This window comes from Bos indicus x Bos taurus, chromosome 11 (genome assembly GCF_003369695.1).
Source record: "Bos indicus x Bos taurus breed Angus x Brahman F1 hybrid chromosome 11, Bos_hybrid_MaternalHap_v2.0, whole genome shotgun sequence".
Lineage (NCBI taxonomy): Eukaryota > Metazoa > Chordata > Mammalia > Artiodactyla > Bovidae > Bos > Bos indicus x Bos taurus.
The window spans coordinates 100,920,664-100,944,413 of NC_040086.1; the positions used below are offsets into that span (position 1 = coordinate 100,920,664).

The 23,750-nt window shown below is 53.2% G+C and overlaps 1 protein-coding gene across 2 annotated transcripts in view; it reads right to left on the reverse strand.

Moving 5' to 3' along the window:
* RAPGEF1 (Rap guanine nucleotide exchange factor 1) overlaps positions 1-23,357 on the reverse strand; it is a 137,093-nt gene extending 113,736 nt beyond the window's left edge. For both annotated transcript variants that reach the window (XM_027556628.1, XM_027556620.1), the window contains exon 1: positions 23,255-23,357. In XM_027556628.1, coding sequence (XP_027412429.1) covers positions 23,255-23,315 — 61 coding nt within the window. In that variant the 5' untranslated portion in view covers positions 23,316-23,357. The remainder of the gene's footprint in view (positions 1-23,254) is intronic.
* Between the last annotated feature and the right edge of the window lie 393 nt (positions 23,358-23,750).

Genomic DNA, 23,750 nt, shown 5'->3' on the forward strand with positions numbered 1-23,750 from the left:
ACAGACAGGCAGACAGGAGGACTAAACAAATGAAGACGTCTCTGCCCGCCCCAACAGATACAGCCTACAGTGGGTGAGCCAGAGCTTCTAGTCCGCAAACTCTCCTTGTGGCAAGAGCCAGGGCACAGGCCACCAGACCACTGTTCCGTCTGCCTTCGCCACTCCTCAGCTCAGGCTGAGTCCCCAGTGGGGAGCGTCACCCGCATCTTTCTCAACCCTGTTGGTCTGCAGAGCCCCTGACGTCAGGGACTGGCCGGGTCTGGGTCAGCTCCCCGTGTGCCGGAGCACGCACGACAGCGGTTCACTGCTGGAAGCCGGGCTTGAGGCCGACTCCGCCACTGCTGAGCTAGAGGCTGCCACGTTCGACCCCTGAGGAAAAGATCCCCAGCTCCAGACAGCTGTGTTACTGCCGAACCTTCCAAACCACCTGGAGATGTCCCTGAGAGCAGCTCTGAAGGGAGGACCCTGTGGGTCAGCTGTGTCTCAGGGGACCTCGGCCTCCCAAAAGGATTCCCTGCGAACTGCAGGGGGCTGGGGACAGGGAAAGATGAATCTGACGGGCTTTTCTTAGATAGCGTCTCCGGGTTTGTCCCTGAAGGGCAAGTGACCATCTAACCCACAGCTCGGGGGGACACGGGGCTCTCAGGTGAGAGCGGTCAGAAGAGAAGCGCCTCCCGAATGGCAAGCGCACGGCCAGCATCCTGGCCTCCACGTCCTGTGCAATCACCCCGAGGACGCCGCGAGGTAAGGCTGCTGTCAGTCAGAGGCCCCGGGATCGGGAGCATGACTACCACAGGCCCCAAGTCGCCGACTCATGGAACAGCAGGGCCTAAAGGACACAGACGGACAAAACCGTCTCCCCTAAGAGCTTGGGGGGGTCGGGGGGCGGGCAGAGCTGGGGTCAAGGCGCCACCCTCAGTGACACAGCCAGATCCAGACCCCAGAATCTTAACTCTTGGCTGGGCAACCTGCCACCTCTCCCTCCTGACCAGACAGGGGAAGGAGCGGGAAACGCTGGCTTTGGAGGAGAGCTGGCCCAATCTGGAACTCTAGCTGGGCACCTCCCAGCTGGGTGACTTTGAGAAAGGAACTTGACCTCCCTGGACCTGATTTTTTCATATGGAAAATATGTACTAGCAGGTTGCCTACTTCATAGGGCAGTCTAAAGCTTTAGATGATATTTTAAAGGTGCCTGGCACACTTAAATAGTTACTGGGTTTCTTTAATATTCTTTTATCATCTATGAATATCCAACTTTAGAGCCAATACATTAAAGATAAATTCTTTGCCATCATGAGGGATATTTTCCTTCTGTATCAGTAAGATTCACTGTAACATTCTGGTTAACAACCTACTCCCTTAGTGCAAATAGTTTCACTTACAAACATTTGTATCATCAGAATAATACAAGCAACATAAGCTGGGGAGGTAGCACTGCGTCTATTGACGTCTCAAGTGTTTACCGAGTCCTATTCTCAATGCAGGGATTCCCTGGGGACTCAGTGGTAAAGAACCTGTCTGCCAAGCAGGAGGCATGGCTTCGATCCCTGGATTTGTAAGACCCCCTGGGGAAAGGAATAGCAACTAGCTCCAGTATTCTTGTCTGGGAAATCGCATGGACAGAGAAGCCTGGCTACAGCCCATGGGGTGGCAAAAAGGGTTGGACATGACTTAGGGACTAAACAACAACAATAACAACACCCTCAATGCAAGCTGCAACTGGATTCAGAAGAGACCTTCGTCAGGGAGTCCTGCAAGGCACTGCCCACTGCTCAAAAGAGAAAGGTCTGGGATGGCTGTCATGCACAACTTCAACCCCCACCCCCGCGGGCAGGAGACGGAAGCTGGGCTCGCCAGCGGGCGCCCAGAGCTGACGTGTAGCTTCGTGCACGGAATTTGTCTGCTGGGAGGAAAGGCTGATGTTGGTCACTTCCCCTTCAGAGGAAAACACAACAATACAAGGAAGCACCAAGCACGGTGGGAATGTTCCAAAGCGGGAGCTGCAGCTCCGTCCAGAGCGCAAACAAAGGGGAGGGCCGGCCTGGAGGCCAGACCAGCCAGACCGAGGCACAAAGTCTGGGAGCCAGTCTGCTCGGTGCCCTCAGCCCTGCTTTGAAGTGATGTTTCTGCCCAGCGCCACGGAAATTGCTGATGGCGAAGGCGCGTCTCGAGCAGTGCGTCACAGGAAACGCAGACCGGGGCTCTCTTACGACACACGCATGCACACTCACAGGTCAGTATGACTGTTATGGCCTGAGTGGCCTGAGACTCACCCCACAAATGGGGAGACTCAGACAAGGCAAGCAAAGAATCACTCAATTACCACTGTAGTCAGTGCTGAGAAGCTCAGGGCAGGGGAAGCAAGTCTATCAGGGTCACCTAATCTAATCTGGGCGGTCAGGGAAGGGTGAGACTTGGAGGAGGAGCTGCCCAAGCACACGGGGAAGCACGTCCTGGGCCAGAACAGCATGTGCAAAGGCCCTGTGCAGCTGGAGGTATGCGAATGGGGGAGGCGGATGGGGGTCAGGTTGGGCAGAGCCTTTGAGGTCCAGGGTTTCATCTCACGGGCTTCAGGGGATGTCCAAAGGGTTGACCAATGCACGTGCATTTATTTTCCTGGGAAGAGAAGTCCCTGGCATTCATTAAAGTCCCAAAGACTTCCAAAAGGTTGAAATCCACAGAGCTAGTCCAATCCTCTCATTCCAAAACAAGGAAACTCAGGTCCTCTTTTGAAGGAAAGACATCTTCCCAAGGGTTCACAGATAACCAGAGAACCCTCCTCACTGGATCTCAGGCTGGTGTTTTTCCACAGCTAGCCAGCTGCCTTCCTCCGGCAGGGGAATGTCAACAACAACAAAGCGCTAACCCTCACTGAATACGGATACTGCGTCCCGCGCAAGACGGCTTTGTTTCTGTCCAGGCAGGCCCAGAAGCGACACTCGACAGAACGACCCGTGAAGCCCTCCAGTCCATCGCTCCTGGGGTTTGACCCAACCTGCAAAATACCAAGAGCAGGACCCCCGATTCCAAGGCACCCCACAGCAGACCCTGGCAGATGATGCTGGCTCATGAAGGAAGGGCAACAGCGGCAGAGTCTCACTGCTCAGTTAGCATCTAGCCCTTTAAAGAAGCAGCTGCTCGCTCGCTGTTCTTTCTGAAGTCATGACGGGCCAGGAACAAAACTGCAGGACATGGAAGGGAGGAAGCCCACACCCTCAACTTTATCAAATCCACCTGAAACTGAGAGAAATGAACTATTTTTTCAAGTGAACAAAAACAGTCATTTTCTCCTTGCGACTTACTTCACAATTACATGGACTACTCAAGGGAAAGTATGTGTGAAGAACACCTCCTGAGCTTTGATGCTTCCTGGAAGACCCAAAAGAGGAAGTCACCTCCCGGAGTGACAGGCATTAGAGGCCTTTGGGAGTCTAGTCCCCCAACTTCCTCTCTCACCTTCCTCTCCCACATCCCCTCTCAGGAGCCTTTTCTTTAGCCACAGGGGCAGTGCCTGGTGAGAACCTGCTCCTGTGAGCCCGCCTGTGCTGAGTCCCACCTCCTTCCTCTCCAGTAAAGCAGATGAAACCCAACGGTCAACATCTGGCAGACTGTCAATGGGTATCCATCAAGGGGACCCACAATCTCTGCTTCAGTTGGAATGTGACAGGTTCAGAAGAGGCAACATCCTCACTGGGGAAAGGCTCCCATCACCTTCCTCCCACCCTCAAAGCCCCCAGGATCTGTGGGCTCCTGCCCTTTACAGCGGAGAAGGCAATGGCACCCCACTCCAGTACTCTTGCCTGGAAAATCCCATGGATAGAGGAGCCTGGTAAGCTGCAGTCCATGGGGTCGCAAAGAGTTGGACATGACTGAGCGACTTCACTTTCACTTTTCACTTTCATGCATTGGAGAAGGAAATGGCAACCCACTCCAGTGTTCTTGCCTGGAGAATCCCAGGGACGGCGGGGCCTGGTGGGCTGTCATCTATGGGGTTGCACAGAGTTGGACACGACTGAGGTGAGTTAGGAGCAGCAGCAGCAGCCCTTTACAGCAGCCCACTTGGAGATGTCACCCATCGTGACCAGGCAGCCTCAGCACGGGCGGGGCTGGGGGGAGCCTCAGCAGCACTCTCCAGGAAACACATTCCTGGGTAAAGATGCACAGCCTTCCCCACTCTGAGGCTGAGCCCACCCCAACACGTGCTTTTGTCCTCTCATTCAAAGAGAATCCGTGAGCTTCCCATGTGCCTCCCGAGCTCTGGTGACAAGGCAGCCAACAAGGAGCTCACCTCCTTAAAAGAGAGGAGAGCACACAAGCAGCAGCAAAGGAACATCATATTAGACACCAACGATGAAACAGAGGCAGGGCTAGGGGACAGTGAGGAGACAGCTTGACGGGGTGTTACTTCAGGCCCCAGGGGACCTGGGAGCAGAGGCCTGCGGGGCGGGAGGGGGCACCCGTCACAGTCACCCAGGACAGCTCTGACTCAGGAGCTGCGTGCTCCCTGTGCGAAGCTCACCACCCCCACCCCGGGGCCATGCACTCCCTGAGCGAGAGGGTCAGCAACCCCCCAGGTCACGGGACAGCACACAGCGGAGGCAGCCCCTGAAGCCAGGCTCCTGAGCCCCTCTTGGCTCCCTGTGGGGGCGGGAGGCATCACCTCTATACCTGGGGCAAGCGCGCGCCAGGCAGAGGGAGGAGCAAGGGCACGGCCTGAGGCAGGAGTGTGCTCGGGAGCCTCCAAAAACACCCAGGGGAGAAGCTCAGGCGGCCGAGCCGCAGGGCAGAACAGCCAGGGACAGGGCTGCAGGCGGGCCAGGCAGGGCTCTGGCTTTCGGTCACGGTGTAGAGCCACGGACGGCCTGGATCAGCCCGGTTTGATCTAATTCACACTCTGGCTGTTGAACGAAGACTGGACAGCTGTGAGGGGGAGTGGGGACCCAGAAGCCAGTCGGGAGGGCACCAGGGCAGCACAGGGAGGGGCAGCACTGGCTGGAGCACAAGTCAGCAGAGACGGGTGAGAGACGGGAGGCCGGGCACACCCGGGGTAAGCCCAGGGGACCGGCGGGTGGTCAGGTGTGGGCAACAAGAGAAGAGTCCGAGAGGACTCCCGGATTTTATGGGCCTGATCAGTTAGGCCAAAAATGTCATTATTTAGTGACTTCCCTGATAGTCCAGCGGCTAAGACTCCACGCTCCCAATGCAGGGGGCCTGGGTTCAACCCCTGGTCAGGGAACTAGATCCCTCGTGCCAGAACTAAAGCTCCTGCCTGCTGCAATGAAGACTCAAGATCCCATATGCGGTGACTAAGACCTGGCGAAGCCAAATAAACATTTAAACAAAAAAAAAAAAACCTCTTTTAAAAAATGGCATTATTCACTGTCATGGACACCCTGGGAGGAGCCAGTGATGCGGGAAGGTGGTGAAGCAGGAGCCCTGGTTTAGTTTAGACACATCAAGTCTGATGCTGACAAGACAGCTAAGTGGAGATGTAAGCGGGCAGTCTGCAGTTCAGGGGACAGTTGGAGGCTGGACACGCACATTTGGGGATGACCAGTATTTAGATGGCATTTAAAGACAAGGGACTAGCACAGGCGTAGAGAGCAAACTTATGGTTACCAAGAAGGGGAGAGGAGATAGGATGAACTGGGATATAAGGAGCGACATATACACAGTACTATGTATGAACAGGTAACTAATGACGAACTGCTGTATGTATAGCTCAGGGAGCTCTACTCCACGATCTGTGGTGACCTAAAAGAGAATGAAATCTAAAAAAAGGAGTGGGTACATGTATCAGATCAGATCAGATCAGTCGCTCAGTCGTGACCCCGTGAATCGCAGCACGCCAGGCCTCCCTGTCCATCACCAACTCCCGGAGTTCACTCAGACTCACGTCCATCAAGTCAGTGATGCCATCCAGCCATCTCATCCTCTGTTGTCCCCTTCTCCTGCCCCCAATCCCTCCCAGCATCACAGTCTTTTCCAATGAGTCAACTCTTCACATGAAGTGGCCAAAGTACTGGAGTTTCAGCTTTAGCATCATTCCTTCCAAAGAAATCCCAGGGCTGATCTCCTTCAGAACGGACTGGTTGGATCTCCTTGCAGTCCAAGGGACTCAAGAGTCTTCTCTAACACCACAGTTCAAAAGCATCAATTCTTCAGTGCTCAGCCTTCTTCACAGTCCAACGCTCACATCCATACATGACCACAGGAAAAACCATAGCCTTGACTAGATGAACCTTTGTTGGCAAAGGAATGTCTCTGCTTTTGAATATGCTATCCAGGTTGGTCATAACTTTCGGCTTCCCTTGTGGCTCAGCTGGTAAAGAATCTGCCTGCAAAGCGGGGAGACTTGGGTTCGATCCCTGGGTTGGGAAGATCCCCTGGAGAAGGGAAAGGCTACTCACTCCAGTACTCTGGCCTGGAGAATTCCATGGACTATATAATCCATGGGATTGAAAAGAGTCAGACATGACTGAGCGACTTTCACTTCATGACTGATTCATTCTGCTGTCAGCAATAAACTAACAACATTATAGATTATACGCCAATAAAAATTTAAAAAAGAAAAAAAAAGACATGGGACTAGACTGCTGAGGAAGAGACTGGAGGACTCAGCCCTGCTGCTGCTAAGTCGCTTCAGTTGTGTCCGACTCTATGCGACCCCATAGACGGCAGCCCACCAGGCTCCCCCGTCCCTGGGATTCTCCAGGCAAGAATGGGTTGCCATTTCCTTCTCCAATGCATGAAAGTGAAAAGTGAAAGTGAAATCGCTCAGTCGTGTCCGACTCTAGCGACCCTATGGACTGCAGTCTACCAGGCTCCTCTGTCAATATTCCAAAACTGAGAGTCTGGAAGAGCAGAGAATCCAGAAAAGGAGGGCTGAGATGGACGTGTCTACGTGTAACCACAACACTTACACATTAAGACAAGCCAGAAGCTTGTTTAAAAAAAAAAAAAATACCATGATGTTTTTAAAGTACTAAATTTTAAACAAAATTTCAGTTTTAGAGTCTGGTTCTCAGGTCCTAGGTGCTTAGTTTTAAACTGTCTTGCTAATCATGGTGACAAATCAAACTAATCAATTAGCTAATGTCCCAGGGCACAGTATACACGGAGTGTGAGATTCATCAGAGTTTTCCTCATAGCTGCCAACCTTCTGGCATCTTCTTGTCAGAGCTAATTAGAGCACTGCCTTTCACCTCGCAAGATGCTGACAAGAACACTCGCTGGAAGAGGAGGAGCTGTGAACGTCGTCCTTCTCCTGCTGGTCCCCTGTGCCAATCTTCTTCACTCTGAGGTGTCTGTGCTGCTCATCCATTTAAAAAGGATTCATTTCAGTACCGGGCAATGGTTTACCCTCATTCCTCCACGTGCCAACCGACTAAGTCACGTAAACCTCAGCTTTCTCATCTGTAAAATGAAGTCACTCTCAGCTCCCCACGGTGCTGCTAATGGGATTAAATACACACAGTACAGCTCCTGGCATCAACGTTTATAAACTGTTTTCTACATCCCTCCTCACCCTCCAGGAGCCACTTTTCAGGTTAGATCCCGAGGAGTCTTTTCATTCCTCTCCATACTTAACTTTAAGCAGTGATTCCCAAGTGCCCCCATCCCAACACCCACCCCACCAGCAGCACCTGGGTTGTCATTCTGTCTCTCAGTCATGTCTGACTCTTTGCAACCCATGGACTGGAGCACGCCAGGCTTCCCTGCCCTTCACCATCTCCTGGAGCTTGCTCAAACTCAGGTCCGTTGAATCGGTGATGCCATCTAACCATCTCATCCTCTATTGTCCCCTTCTCCTCCTGCCTTCAATCTTGCCCAGCATCAGGGTCTTTTCCAATGAGTCAGCTCTTTGCATCAGGTGGCCAAAGGACTGGAGCTGCAGTGTCAGCCCTTCCGATGAATATTCAGGGTTGATTTCCTTTAGGATTCACTGGTTTGATCTCCTTGCTGTCCAAGAGACTTTTGAGAGTTTTCTCCAATACCACAGTTCTAAAGCATCAATTCTTCAGTGCTCAGCCTTCTTTATGGTCCAACTCTCACATCCGTACCTGACTACCGGAAAAACCACAGCTTTGACTATATTGACTTTTGTCGGCAAAGTAATGTCTCTGCTTTGTAATACACTTGTCTAGGATCACCTGGGTACTTGTTAGAAATGCCAGTTCTCAGCTCAACTCCAGAACTGCTCAAGCAGAAACCAGGGGCTGGAGCGAGCACAGCAACCTCCAGGTGCTAAAACCTGAGACGTACTGGAAAAGGTGGGTCGCATTCTGGGGCACCCAGCAGGTCCTCAGAACAGGGACCCCCGACCTGTCCTGTCATCAACACCTGCTAACATAACAGGCTGTAAACTGCCAATCTGTCATAAACACAAACTTCCTACCTTTCTGGTTGTTTTCTTTAAACGTCAACTGTAGCACTTGAATAAAAAGTCTTAAAAAATTCAACCTCCATCCTTCTTTCTACAGCAACAGGGAAAAGAAAATCTCTAACTTAACCCAAGATTACTGTCCCCATATAATTATTTTTCCAATTCTCTCCGTAAGACTTGACACAAACACTAAGATCCTTCCCATCCATTCCAAAGAATATGAATTTAAGATCTGGTTAATCTAACTTTTCTCACAAGGAAAATACATTCTGGTTGTTGTATGTACATGTTTATTGTTGCTGTTGTTGAAAAACCAAATAGTCCTAGGTTTTGATGCTTCCATGAATTCAGCAACTGGAATGTAAGAAGTGGCAGATGCCCACAGGGAGAACAGGGCCAAAACCGAACTCAGCTGACCCTCTAGGGACTCTATAGCCCTGACCCCGCCCTGGAACAGGCTGTATTTCTGAAACAGCTGTCTCACTGCAAAAACAAGACCCTCTCCAGCACAAACGTGTGGCACTCAGGAGCTGTAAATGATTCCAGATCAGGACACTTCTGAGAGTGACAGGGAGGGTGCTATTAATAATCCTGCCAGGACAGCAGGTGGGGCCGGGATGTGAGATCGTCACCCCATCTGTCGCGTCTGCCTGAGCCCAGTGATCTTCAAGCTCTTTTTCCTGAGGTGTCCAGACATCTAACTGCAAGGCGAGGCAAGAGTGATGTTTATAAGCAGAACTCTAGAGCCTGATTCTTCGATCAAAGGCTAGACCTCGCATGGAGGGGAGCCCTGGACAGGCTCAGTGCAGACCCGGAGAGCAGGTGCCTGGCTCAGTTATCACTGTGCCCCAGCACCTCTCGTCAGGAACTAAAGACAGCAGGTGCTCAAGAAAGCAGCTCAGAGCCTGAATCAAGGCTTCCTGCTGTATTTCCTTGACTCTAAAAGGTAAATTCCTTCATAGTTTCACATTTGAAATCAGAGTGTGTTGTTTTATTATCAACCCTGCTAAGGTAATTTCCTGAGAAGTGTTACTGTATCACTAGTATGTCTTACATGTGTTGGTGCCACAGGATTGAAAGACGCAGTGACTGCCTATCACCCCAGATTCATAGACATGTTCACGATACTCGTGGGATAGAGACTTGTGACAATCTCGAGGCGACAACTCCTAAAGGGAGGCACTGTTTCATCTAACACTACCAGCGCTTCCCTGGCCTTAAAACTCTTAAGAGAAAGACTGGACCTTGCTTCCGTAGGCCATCCTCTCTCGGCCCCTCCCCCAAGTCAATGATACCTTCTTATGAATGCGGCCAAGAGCCTGGAATCCGATCAAGCAGAGCTAGTGCAAATCCCATCTGTGCGGTCCAACTCAGTGGGTGCCGACGAGGACGGTCTCCAGGCAGAAGATTGGACGGAAGTCCCCGACAGGCTTGTGAGGACCTTACTAAGAGCCCTCAGCGTGTGCCAGACTACTGCACCCACTGAGCTCTGGGCTCACCTCGACCTCTACACCTCCAGGACTTCTCTCCCACTCACAGCACTGCCCTCCTCAGACCAATGAAGGATGAAGGACGGGAACCAAAGGCTACCACAGGGCAGCAGTGGGTAATCCCTGCTAGGACGGCCCTTAAGGAGCTGAGCGCAGCTGAGGAGTGTCGTGTAAGGTGGGTGGGGGGGTCCATCCTGGCTGAGAAGTTTCCGGCTCCACAGAAGCCCACATCTCATGATCATACAGGCTCGCTCAGTTATAAAAGTCGCTGCTCTCAGGGAACCCAGAGTATCATGTCCCATGGGTACCTGTAGTTCACCTAGAGGTCCTCCCAGCCCAGATGTAATTCATTAAACCAGAGGTCATTTCTAACATGAGCACTGCTCCCTAGTAATATATTTGGCATATTCCATCATTTAAAAAATGTTTTAATATAACTTACCATATTTAAGATTGAATAACTATAATACAAATAAATACTAAAAAATAATTGGTATCCACAGTACTTTTTTAAACGTATTGTCATAAAACTTACTGTCTTCACTATCTTTAGGTGTACAGGTCAGTGGTGAGAAGTGCATTCACACTGCTGGGCTACTCTCATTACCATCCACTCACAGGACTCTCTTTGTCCTGTAAAACTGGACTTAAACACTAATTACATGTTAAACAGTAATTCCCCATTCTCCCTTCTCCTAGCCCCTGGCAACCGCTATTCCACTCACTTTCTGTCTCAACGATCTGATTATTCTAGGTGCGTCACACAAGTGGGACTGTACAATCGTTGTCCTGTGTCTAACATTTCACTTAGCACAAAGTCCTCAAGGTTCATCCATGCTGACAGGATGTCCCTCCTTTCTAAGGCTGGATAATGTCTCACTGTGTACACACGTATCACACTTAGCTCATCCATCATCTGATGACAGGCACCTTTTGGCTATTGTGTGAATAATACTGCTATGAAACCGGATACACAAATACCTTTTTGAGTCCCTTCCTTCATTTCTTTTGGGTCTATTACTCAGAAGCAGAATTCTTGAATCATACAGTTATTCTATTTTTAATTTTTTGAGAAATTGCCAGTTTTCCATAATGGGCACACCATTTTACATTCTCACCAAGAGTGCAGAGGGTTCCGATTTCTACATGTCCTGCCCAACGCTTGTTATTTTCTCATGTTTTAAAGCAGACATCCTGATGGGCCTGAGGCGCTGTCTCACTGTGGTTGCGGGATACATGTCACTAATGGTTAGCGATGCTGAGTATTTTTTCATGTGTTTATTGGCCATATGCATATCTTTTTTGGAGATGTCTACTCAAGTTTTTTAATTAGGCTGTTTGATATTTTCTGTTTGTCAAATGCCAGGCAACAGAGCTAGTTAACCAAAGTCAAATTCTATGCAGATAAACAATAATGATGTCCATACAATGGAATACTACTCAGCTATAAAAAGGAGTACACTAAATAGAAGCAGTAACTTCATGTACCTCAAAGGCAGCATGCTAAGTGAAAGAAGCCAATTTCCAAAATTACATGCTGTATGGCATTCCGGAAAAGACAAAAGTATAAGGACAGAAAACAGACCAATGGCCACCAGCAGCCAGAAGTGGAGAAACGGTTTGACAGCAAAAGGACAGCGGGAAGTCTTTGTCTTTTTCCCTCCTGGGGTGATGGAACTGTTCTCAATCTTGATTGTGGTGTGTGTGTATTCAGTCACTCAGTTGTGTCCTTCTCTTTACGACCCCATGGACTGTAGCCCACCAGGCCCCTCTGTCCATGGGATTTCCCAGGTAAGATTACTGGAGTGGGTTGCCATTTCCTCCCCAGGGGATCTTCCAGACCCAGGGATCAGATGCATTTCCTGCGTCTCCTGCACCGCAGGTGGATTCTTTACCGCTGACTCACTGAGGTTACACAAATTTACAGATAAGTTAAAACCCAAAGAACCAGAAACTCGAAAAAAGGTCAGTTTTACTATAGGTAAAATTTTAAGAAATTCACATGCAGAAGGGGAAAGGGCTCTCCGTTTATCCACAGAGGCACTGTGCTAACCACTTTACAAGCATCATCTCATGGAATCCTTACAAAACTTCAGGAATGCGTAAATACTGTCACTCGAGCCCAGGTCTGACTAAACTAGGAGAAACTAAGTCCTGATTATTCAGACACCCAAGATTCCATTTGATCGTTCCAAGATCAGGGGTGTTTGCAAATTATTATTTATCAGACACGACTGGAGCGACTTAGCAGCAGCAGCAGCAGCTTTCATGCACTGGAGAAGGAAATGGCAACCCACTCCAGTGTTCTTGCCTGGAGAATACCAGGGACACGGGGAGCCTGGTGAGCTGCCACCTATGGGGTCGCACAGAGTTGAACACGACTGAAGCGACTTAGCAGCAGCAAGAATTCAGGCTTGGCAGGACCACGTCCACACGTCATCTTTCTCTCCAGGGACTGGGTCCACAGGGTGCCTGTCAGATCCTTAGCGGCACTTAATGACCTTAAAAAGCTCAAGAACCACCGCTCCCTATCGAGGTCCAGGGAGGGTCTGAGGCCTGCCCAGAGGACATGGCTCTGGGTGACAGCGCCAGGCCGGGAGGGAAGTCCCCTGATACTCAGGCTGGCGCTCTCCGTGGTCCTCGAACGCCACAGTTCCAACCAGCGCTGGTGACAGTGACTCATGCTCCCGTGATGATCTGAGTCTACAGGACCCTCCCAGCAGGAGGTGCGCTGCACGACCAGGCTGGGACCAGACTACACAGGCCTGAAATGGAGCCCAGGTTCCCAGTCCAAGTCCCAGCTCGGTCAAATATAAAAACTGCATTCTACAAGCCTGCACATTTAGGGTAATTAATAGACAGCTCCCCCGAAACAGACAAGGGAAAAAAAAAGCAAGGATAGCTCATATAGGAAAGCGTGCTTCTGATCTGCACCTTTGGGTTTCTGATGAGCTCAGAGAATTAGTATTTGTAAGGTACCCTCTGACAAGCTGAGGCAGAAGCACAAATTAGTGTGGTGACGATAATTAAATGAGAGGTTCTTTAGCTCCTGGACCGAACGGTTGGAGAAAGTGAAACGGGTTGACTGGGCTTTGATCTGTCTGCAAATAGCCCTGTGCCCTGCGCGAGCTGGACTGACACACGTCCACCCTCGCTTATCAGAAAGGACCAGGAAAGCACGGGTAGGAAACCAAGCCTCAAAACAATACATCCGAATTTCTAAATCTATTTTAAACTGTGAAAATTAATCAAGGAGGAGAAATAAGGGGTATGAAACCAACCCACTTGCCGATTCAAAGTAATTTGTAAGTTACCTGCACACAAGGCCCTTGGAGGGCTTCTGGGGTTTTGGCTGTCACAAAACGAAGGCAACACCTTATGATCACTTCACGTTCAGTGTTGAACAAAGACGGCCGAGTTAACCCCGAGAGTCTCCCCGACAAGGAGAAACTGAGGTGGTGTCTCTGGGATGGAGCAAAAATGCACCTGTGGGTGACCAGCCCTGCTCTGGCTCTGAGATGAGCCGCTGCCCACAAGCACAGGCCCATCCCTTTTAGACAGACTTGCAGACAGAAGCAGGACTTCCCTACCCCCGCTGCACGTGACAGGGCACTGGTGTAGCTGAAATGACACGCCTCTTCCCATACGTTATCTCTTTGGAGGTCTATTACTCAGTTGTAAAAACCTATTTCCTGGAATTCAACTTGGACGGAGACAGACACACACAGACACACCCTGCAAGGAAATACCTGAGGAGCCAGAGACCCTCCCTCCTGTGACTGCTGAGGTCTGAGCTTCACTTACCGCACGACCACTAAAGGAAATGGTTGTTTTAGAGCAGAAGGGGACATGGGGTAGGGACAAAAGCTAATGTTTATTGTGTCAAGACTCTGCTACATGCTTCATGGGCATCATCTCATTTAATCTTCTCTCAACACCATAAGGTAGACCCTGTTAGAATTTTCTTTCCCTTTTACAAATAAAGCACTGAGGCTTAGACAGGCAAAGCCACCTGCCCACAATCCCACTGTTCCGTGGAGAGCTGGGTGGAACTGCAGCCGGAGGACTCAGCCGAAGGCCACGCCCCCCGTTCCGGGAGTCCATCTTCTCATCTTCTGTGGGGGGAGACCGAGGGCTCAGAGGGCACTGGTCCAGGCCACAGTGCAGACCCAGGGGCCACGAAGCAGGTCTCCTGAGCTCTAGCCCCAGGCTCATGCTGCCTCTAACATGCATGAGTATTAAGAGAAGTATGAAAGCCTAGATCAAGTCTCCTGCACAGAGTGCAGGCCAGATCATCAGCTTCCTGAGGGCGCAGATGCCCCCAAACTTCTCAGTACCCCCGGTGCCGTGGCAGGCAGCTGGATGCTGGGGGAACAGTCGGCTGGTGCTGTATGGATGGAGACGTGCTGAACGGATGGAGGGGTGGGTGCGGGGGTGGACGGACAGGTGACTGAGTGGGTGAGTGAGCGGGGTGGCTGAGTCTGTAGGTGGGTGGATAGAGCTACGCTGACTAAGGCCCTCTTCCCACTGTTTACATCCAAAGTAGATTCCCCTGCAGTATTTTTGGCAAACCAAGCCGCCTCTATACCCCAGAGACCAGAAGCTGTTTCATAAATCTGTAGGCAGATGTGACGCCACCTTGACAGTCCTGCAGAGGAGCTGGAAAGCCCCAGGGGGAATCCCAGAGCAGGTTCCAACCAAAGACTACGACAGCGCCCTCGAGCCAGCCACCCTGCAGCCCTGCAGAGGAGGAGCAGAGAGGACAGCTCCAGGCTCTGTTGGGGGGCAGGGGGGCAGAGGAGCACATGCCCTGCAGCAAAGGGAAGGATGACTAACCCAAGTTCCCCCGCAAGCCCCACCTCTCCCTCAGCTCACGACCCGCCTCCCTCTGAACTGTCACGTGGCATAAAACTCGCCACTTCTCTCTTTATAGCAACAGACCCAATTAAATCATACAAGGATCAGAAGGTAAAACTCCAGAGCACACAGGAAGTACTCAACAACTGTGAGCGGTCACCCTTCTCATCTAGGAGAAAGGCTGTGTTACTCTGACACCATTTAAGAAAAAAACAGACAAACAAAACCTAAAACAACAGCCAAAAAAGCCACTAATGCCTATCAAAGGGTTCTGAAAGCTATAACGGAGTATGTTTTATCGTGATGATGGATGGCTACAGTGCCCTCCAACACGAGTGTCATTAAAAACCAACAATCCTAATTCACACCCTCTTTGATATTGCAGACTAGACTCACAAAGAATCAGCGTAAGAAAGGGTGTGGAGATGGGTCTGTCCTCCCCATCAGGTGACAACAGAGGCACAGGAGGCTCAGAAAGATTAAGCCACCTGCCCAAGGTCGCTCAGCAAGAAGGAGGGATTCCTGCCCGCCCCCGCCCAGAGCCGGAGCAGGAGAGCCAGGGGAGCCGTGCCATCTCAAGTGCCCCAAAACTGTCAGGTGGCCTTTAAGTGCAGCAGCCTCCTCACTGGTGGAAAAGTCCCTGGAAATGTGGACGTTCATTTTGACCCAAGTCACAACAGTCAAGAGAACAATGCCGTCACAGCCAATGGAAATATGGGAAGAATAAGATGTAGTCAACTGAGCTTTAGTCCTATCTTGGCCCCAGAGCAGTACGACCACAGGCAAATCTGAGCTATTCTGGGACCTCAGGATCCCGCGCACAAAGAGAAGCTCCGCATGGAGTTTTGTCCTCCACAGCGCCTCGCTCCCGCTGTGAGGACTGGCAGAGACCACGTGTGGAGAGCACACAGAACGGAGTCTGGTCTCGGCGCGTGGGAGGAGCTCCAACGCCAGCCACTGCCACTGCTTGTATTTATCACTGAAAGGAGGGGTTGAGAGCAGCCAATTCCAAGACCATGCACAAGCACCCATCTATTTATTCACAGTCACTCAGAGAGAGAGGGCACACGTGATCATCCACAACCAGAAAATAAATACAACCTCTGTCTCCAAGCCAGAGGTTTTGTTTGTTTTTCTGTTTGCTTGTTTGGGGCCAATTAAGTGGCTACTTGGCGCCATCTCATCCTCCTGTTCCCTCATCCCACGTCCACGCTTTCCTTCCCTCAAGGGCTGTAAGCCCTTCTGCTTGGGGGGTCGGGGGCTGGCTCCCAGCGTAACAGTAAGTGTGTTGCTGGGAGCACCCCTGTCGAGTCCACGCCAACGCCTGCACCCTGTCCGCTGTCCCCAGCCCAGGAAGCACCACATACCATCCTGGGCCTCACAGCTCCGTTTCTTCTAGGCTTGAAAAGGAGGGCAGAGGGTCCTGATCACGAAAGTTAACCTGCAGTAAAATGACCGTCTGAAGCCAGCCAGCCAATGAAAAGCAAGCAAGGAGAAAGGGCATCTTTAAGGGACCAACGGGAACCAGGGATCTGAGCTGCTATGACACAGGAACTGTATTTTAAGAAGACGGGATCCAGACTGTAGCCCAGGACAGAGTCAGAGAACCATCATCTATCTTCCAAACCGCAGCCTGGAAGAAACAAGTGGGGAGAAAGAGGAATTGAGACCATCTGAGGCCACTGCATCTTCGCTCACAAAAGAAGAAGTGGCAGGAGAGACTCTGCTTAAACCCCTGACCCAGAAGAAAGGGGAGCCAGCAGAAGCCCAGCAGCCCAGCTCTCCAGCCCCTCAAAGACAGCAGGAACTGTACAACCACTCCATACAGAGTCAGCAGAGCACGCAGCGAGTCCAAAATCCTGCTTAGAGGCCGAAGGAAAGAAATGACAAGTGCAGACAGGGCCTCCCGTCATGGCGCTCGTCACAGAGTGGGCTGGGCAGAGCAGGCATGTGCTGGCTGCGGGTTGCAAATGAAAGGCGAAACCCTAACTGCCCAACACGAAGGAGCATGGCCTAAGAGCGCCAGGCTCCTGCTGCCCCAGAACCATGCACGGCCACGGTCGCCGGCGGCCCCGGAGTCTCAGGCTGCACAAGCCTCAGCCTCCACCATGCCCTCGCGCTCTCCCAACAGGGCCTCCGGGCACCTAAGCTCAGTCTCCTCACCCATTTCTGGAAGGATACACTGAAACACTGATCCGTGCATGTGGTTAACCCAGAACCCCAACTATCTGCACACCCTTATCAGAGTACTGGTCCAACTAATACACCAAGGAACATCCTAACTGGCGAGTCAAAGCCCAGAAAGAGCTCATTTAAAGAGGATTTTGAGACTTGGGATCAGAAACCTGAGTTCATCCTTTGACAACATTAAACGAGATTCACAGTGAAGAGTTCTTGAGCACCTACTGTTTTCTAGACACAGTGATGCCAACACCAAGGTGGACCCAGCAGACACTCTGCCTCAAGAGTCTGCTGATTTTTAACTTGAGGAAAGGAAACTGGGGCTTTGGTTTCTGAATGAGCTAAACAGTATCCTTCTATCCAGAAGGTTCCTCTGGGGCCCTCCCAGGGAATGCACTGTCTCTGCTAGAGGAAGAGAAGGCACAGAGAGCCTAAAGGCAGTCAGCTCTGGCAGAGGCGGCTGAGCACGTCCGGGAAGCGGGTTTTCACACCGAGCTGGTGGAAGACCACGGGGGCGCCTCGCGGTGCCCAACAGTCAGCGAGCAGCCTTCCTAGGAACTAAAGAGGGCCTGCTGCTTGGAGAACCCTGCTCAACGTTACGTGGCAGCCTGGACGGGAGGGGAGTGGGGGGCAGAAAGGACACACGTATTGAGTATGTATGGCTGAGTCCCTGTGCTGTCTACCTGAAGCCGTCACAACACTGTTAATCAACTGGACTCCAATATCAAATAAAAAGTTAAAATAAAAAAACAAACCCTCATAAATAAACTTAAAAAAAAATACAGGCCTTCTGCTTTAAAACAAAACAAGGACATGCTAATTTTAGATTCCCCCTTCTCCCCCTTCACAGCACAGATGGAGAAAATGAGACCCAAAACGAGAAAAAGACTCTCCCAAGGTCACAACGGTCCAAACGGTCCAACGGCCTGAGACAGATGACCACAAACTCAGATGACAGGTCCCTCGGCAATTCACAAACTGGTTTTTTCGTTTGTTTGGTTTTAAATCCTAAAGCAGCCTCCAGGCACGGTGGGAGCCGAGTCCGAGGAACACCTGCCGGGTGGCAGGGCGCCGGGGGCCTTGGGGGTGCGGAGCGGAGGCCCTGCCAGGCCGCTCTTCTGTCCATCGCGTCATCTTGTTATGGCAACGGGAACGCATTCAGCTGGCCGGAGCTAAGACCCAGCCCTGTGCTCCAGGCGTGCTCCAATCCGGGCCGGCCTGGGACGTGACTTTTCTGCAAGCTCATACATGACTCATCTTTACAGGCCTCCTATCAGGTCTGCTGGCTGCAAGGAATCCCATTCAAACCACCTCTGCCCACAGCTGCTCAGGAGCCCAGGCAACAGGGGGTTGCTGCGGTTGACTTTGTAAAACATGGTTAGCCTGCATCTGTGCTATTTCTTACCTCCTTACGATACAGCTGGTGATGTTAACGTTATTAGTATCTAGGCAGCCTAAAGACTGCATTGTGTGCTGAGTCCTGCCTGACTCCTTGCTTCCCATGGACTGTGGCCTGCCAGGCTTCTCTGTCCATGGGGATTCTCCAGGCAAGAATACTGGAGTGGGTTGCCATGCCTTCCAGGGGATCTTCCCAACCCAGGGATCAAACCCAGGTCTCCTGCACTGCAGGTGGATTCATGGCAGGTGGATTCTTTACTGACTCAGCCACCAGGGAAGCCCAAAGACTGCACTGGGCCTACCCTAATGTAACAGGATTAAAAAACAAACAAACAAACAAAAAAAAAAACAGAAAAGAAACTTAGAAACACGAACAATCAGATTAAGCTACTGTGTCTCCAGCAAGTTAGGAAGCCCTAAGCAATGCTCCCTAAAGGGGCCGGGGGGAGCCGGGGCGCAGGCGCACCATGACCCTGGGCAAATCATCAGCCTTCCTGGGCCTCAGCTGCCCTCAGGGGAGAGGAGGGCTCACTGGCCCTGCTCTGGCCCCCAGGACTCGTGGGGATCGCTGAAATGAGGTCGTCAGTCGATGCACTCTGGCCAGAGACTATAGAAACTGTACGCCTGTTCAAGACCGTTTTGATGTTATCCCCGGCCCAGGAACTGGGAAGGCCAGGCCCAGCAGGGTCCGGGTGGCTGCATGGGGTAGACTGTGTCTCCCATCAGGAGGGCTGCGGGAGGGAGGGAGTCAATTACCGAACCTGCCCTGAAAGTGTTGCTATTTATCGACTGGATACATTTTGAGCACATGGATACTTGTCCGGGTAAAGGAAGTATTAAGATTTAAGAGTTTTAAAACTGATCTAGGAGGACTCTCTCTGGGCCAAAAGTGTGCAGCCTCCTGTGAGAGCCTGGGCTTGTACTTTTCATCTGTTCTGAGAAAACACAGTGACAAAAAGTTACTATGACTGCAAACAAGGTAAGTTTTTCTTTTTAAAGAAAGCATCCTCACCCATCTGAAAAACCCAGCACCTGAGTCTGAGACACTATTTATTCTGACCTGAGGCAGGGTGCTGGCCGAGTCCAGAGCCGCGTCAGTCAGGGCCCCACAGAGCAGCCCGAGGCCACGAGGAGTCGAGAGAGTGGCCAGAGGGTTTGGTGATGGATGAAAGTCCTGGACAGACCCCCGTGGTCTGCTAGGAGCACACGGCAGGGAAAGAACCACTCCTCTCAAAAAAAAAAAAGAAAATAAATAAATAAATAATAAATAAATAATTTACATCTCCTCCAGACGGATCGTGTGGCTCTGAGACAAGAATCCTTCTTGCATCACGAACACTAGAACAACGCCAGGACCCTAGGAGGTTCTGGATAAACTACCAACCTGGAACTGAGGAACGAGCCCCGGAGATTCTGAGGAGTACAGTTGGTGAAACAGAAGCCCCCTTCTTCCTACCCCCTCGGCTGGGCCCATTTAACTGCTCACCCCTCACAGTTCCACCAAAAGTCTGATGCCATCCCCGGTAACCCCCCAGCACCCCCGACCCTGCCAGAGCTAAGGCCTGTGTGACCACAACGTGCCCCCTGAGATTATCGCCATTCCCCAGAGCCCAGCATAGCGCCAGACCCCAGGTGCCGACCCCTCGATCAGTGCCAAGCGAAGGGATGGAGGAACGGATCCATGAAGGAATGGAGCAAAGATTTCAAAGTCCAGATAAAAAGCAACAAACATGAGTGGTGGCTTCTGCGAGGAAAGGGACGCATGCTGGAATGCTGCCAGTCTGAGTGGGGAGCAGGCGTGGGCGCTGGGGTGGCAGCAAGGGGGGGTGGCCCCGCCAGAGTGGCTCACAGCAGCAGGGCCCAGGGTTACCAGGGCAGCCTGCTTTTCAAAAGAACCAGAAACCCAAGACTGGGGAGTGATCTCCTGATTTTTAAACGCGGACCATCAAGAACACACGTGGCTCACACACAACACATCTATGGCCTGAATCCAGCCCACAGTCGCTGGTCAGTTGCCTCCGCTCATCAGGCGAAAGGGGTGTCCGGCTTCAGTTCCCTGCACGTAGTGTGTCTGCCGGGAGGAAGCGTGAGCGCACTGACCCCAGAGCTGCGGACACAACCAGCATCAGGCTCGCCGGCCCCCAGGTGGCCCGGCACTGCGCACACCTCCACGGTGCAAGTCCTCAGAACAGGCCCCTCAGTTCCCCTGGAGAGCCTCTTCTCCAAGCCTGCCCTGCCCACAAGCTCACCCCGGGAGCTCCCTAAGCCGTCTGGCTCTGCTTGCTCCCTGCCTTCCCACTACATCTGGAAGACACCGGGGAGGCTCCCCTCTCCCACTCCAGCAGCCTTCCTGGCCTTCCAGGTTCAACCCTTCTCCACTGAGCCTCAGTGGACAGGCCCCAAGCAGCCAGCAAGCTGACCCTGTGCCCCCCTCAGGAACCCAGACTGTGCTGAACCCCCACTGGGCCTGGAGCAGATGACTGCAGACAACCTGATCTGGTCCCTACGGAAGGGTCTACCCTCAGAGGAAGGGGTACCTATGACCCCGACGCCAGGCAGGCTCTGCTGAGGAAGTAAACAGGTTGAAAGGCAGCACGACAGACTCAGAAAGATCTCCCTGACAGCTGAAGGGGCTGAGGCTCCGGAGGGAGATGGGGTGGGAAGGGCGGCAGGGGTCCTGGGCTGCATCAGGCTTCTCTCACGCTCAGAAAACCCCGGCTGCCTTAAGTCCCGAGAAGTCAGAGAACTGGTCCTATTTTCTGAGTCGAGATTATGAACACGTGGAAACAACTCTCCTGCTCAAGTCAACAGAAAACAGCAAAACCTGACAACAGTGACCGCTGGCTAGGTGTCAGGCTCTACAATTCACCAGAGCCTGTTCCCCTGCTAACAAGTGGCGCCTCTCACCTGAGGACCTTTCCTTTACACGAAACACCCTGCTGGTGGCCTCACGGTAGGTCCATTTAGAAGAAGAACGCCAACAGAAACCCGAATGGAAATCTCGCTGAAGTGCAAAGTTGACGGCCACCTACGATGACCAGCAGAAAGCGCCCGGAAGGTGTACCCTTCATCCCGGAGTGTCCCAGGCTCCTTGACAGCTGTGTGTGGATCACAGCAAAGGACCTGAGGCAGGACCGACCTCCCTCCAGCTCCACGTGAGGGGCCAACCTCAGCATTTCTGGCTCAGCCACCTCCCACCATAGGCACCTTCCTCCGGAGCTTTCCACATCCTCGGTCAGCCTCGGCCCCCCATCTCCACGGGGGGCACCCTCACCCTCTTTTCAGAGCCTTCCCCTCATCTGTGCCCACAGGCCAGCCATCTGGTGGCCCAGGGTAATGCTGGGGCCGGCTCGCCCACCCTCAGACGAGCTCCTCTGAAGGCAGGCACCGCTTGCTTCTACATCTACTACAGCTCCTGGCAGAGGGGAAGGCCCAGGGGTAATCTGTGTGGAGAAGACCTGGCCTCAGGCCCCCTTTCTCCCGGGAGCAGTGAGATGCAAGAGGGCTGAGCCTGGAAAGCAGCCTGTGGGGCTGGGGAGCGGGGGAGAGGAGGAGGTGCTTTTCATTGTGTTCTTTTGACTTTTCCATGACTTTCAAATTTTTCAATTATCCTCATAATGAGAGAAAACCCTGTTGATGCTGTTTTTTTAAATAAAGCAGCCAAGTTTTCCCCAACACTGTCCAAGAGACATGGCGCATCCTGAGAAACGCTGCACAGATTAATCAGAGGTGCTTCTGAAACAGCATGCGTGCTGGCAGGGAACTCGTGGTCAGCAGACTCAGCCCTGGGGCTGGAGAACAATGAGAAGGACACCCAAGAAACAGCACCTGAGGCCAAGGGCGCTGCCCCGAAAGAAAGCTCTGGGGCCTCGGCTCCCAGAGCAGGGCATGGGGCCGGGGGCAGGGCCGGCCTTCAAGACACCACTGAGCCTGTCACAGCGGAACCACATTTGCTCTTACAGACAATCGGTAAGGATTTAATAAGCCCGCTGTTTAAGGTGCTCGGCACAGAGCCGGATACACAGAAAACCCTCAAGAAAGGCGGTGAAAACGTCCTTCCTGTATTCAAGCCACAGCCTGCAAGTTACGCGGCCTTCTGGGTCCACTTCCGAGGCGCTTCTCAGAAAAGTATTCTGGTTCAACCTGGGAAACCAGCAACGTCCAAAATCAGTGTAACCTGCCGTATTTCCAGTCCCCGAAGAGCCCACCTTCCAGAGCTCAGCTGCCAAGGGGATGACAAAGTATCCGGTTATGACAACCAGTGGCGTCCCCGCTCCGGGAGCCCTGGACCCAGGGATGTGTCCTGCAAGGTGTCTCCGGCTTAATTAAGCCCTGCGCCCCAGGTGCACCGCCCCCGAGTTGCGTCTTTGGAGACTACGATTTCCCAGCCCGGGGAAAACACAGGTAACCGGAAGGCGAGGTTCTGAGACCTCTAGGAAGACACAAAGAGATGAGGCTGGCAACGAGCTTTCTAACCGAACCCCAGACCCAACCAGCTACCCGTACGCCCCCACTTCCAAGGGCTCAGCCTGAAACCAGAGGAAAGCTCGCCCGCGCCCTGAAAACGCCCAGAGACACATCCTGCCCCGCTGCCTTTGAAGCCTCCGAAGTGGAGACGTCTGGTTCAATTTAAACTCGAGGCTCCTCAGAAATGACACATACATTGTGGCTCGGCTCCGTTCGCCGCCTGAAGGACGACCACCCGCCGCCCGGCCACTGGGACACGCGGTCGCTGCCCGGGTCCCCGGCCCCTTGTCTCAAAGTTCACGCCGCGGGCCGAGCGGCGCGCACCGGCCCGGCTCGGCCGCCCGGCCCCCGGCCCCCTCCCCGGCCCCGCCGGCCTGTGGCCCCGGGAGCGCCGCGCGGCCCGGCCCCGCCGCCCGAGACGCGTCCCGCAGGCCCGGGGTCGCTTTCGCCCCCGGAGCCCGGCCAGGCGCCTCACCTGCTTTCTCGATCTTGCCGGACATTTCCGGGCTGCGCCGGAGGCCGAGGCCGCCGCTCATCGGGCCCGGGCCGGGCCGCTGCGGGCGCCACAGGCCGGCGCGGCCGCCGCTCGCCTCGGCCCTGGCTCGCCGCGCCTCAGGCCCGCGCCGGCATGGCGGGCTCCGCGGGCCGCGGCCTGTGCGCTCGGCCAGCGGCGCCCCAGCCCGCCCGGGGGTGCCCGCCGCCGCTCCGCCTCCTCCGCTCCCGCCGCCGCCGCCGCTTCCCCGGGCCCGCGAGCCGGCCGCAGCGCCGCGCCGCCGCCCGCCCGCCCGCCGGCCTCGGCCGCGGCCAGAGCGCCACCTGCCGGGCGCGGCCTCCGCGCCGCCGAGGAAGCAGCGCCCCCTGCCGACCCGGAGCCGGCCGGAACTTCCCGCCCGGGACGCAGCGCCCCCTGCCGACCCGGAGTATCCACGCCAGGGCGAAGGACCTCCCCCTGGCCACCAACCCACACCTGG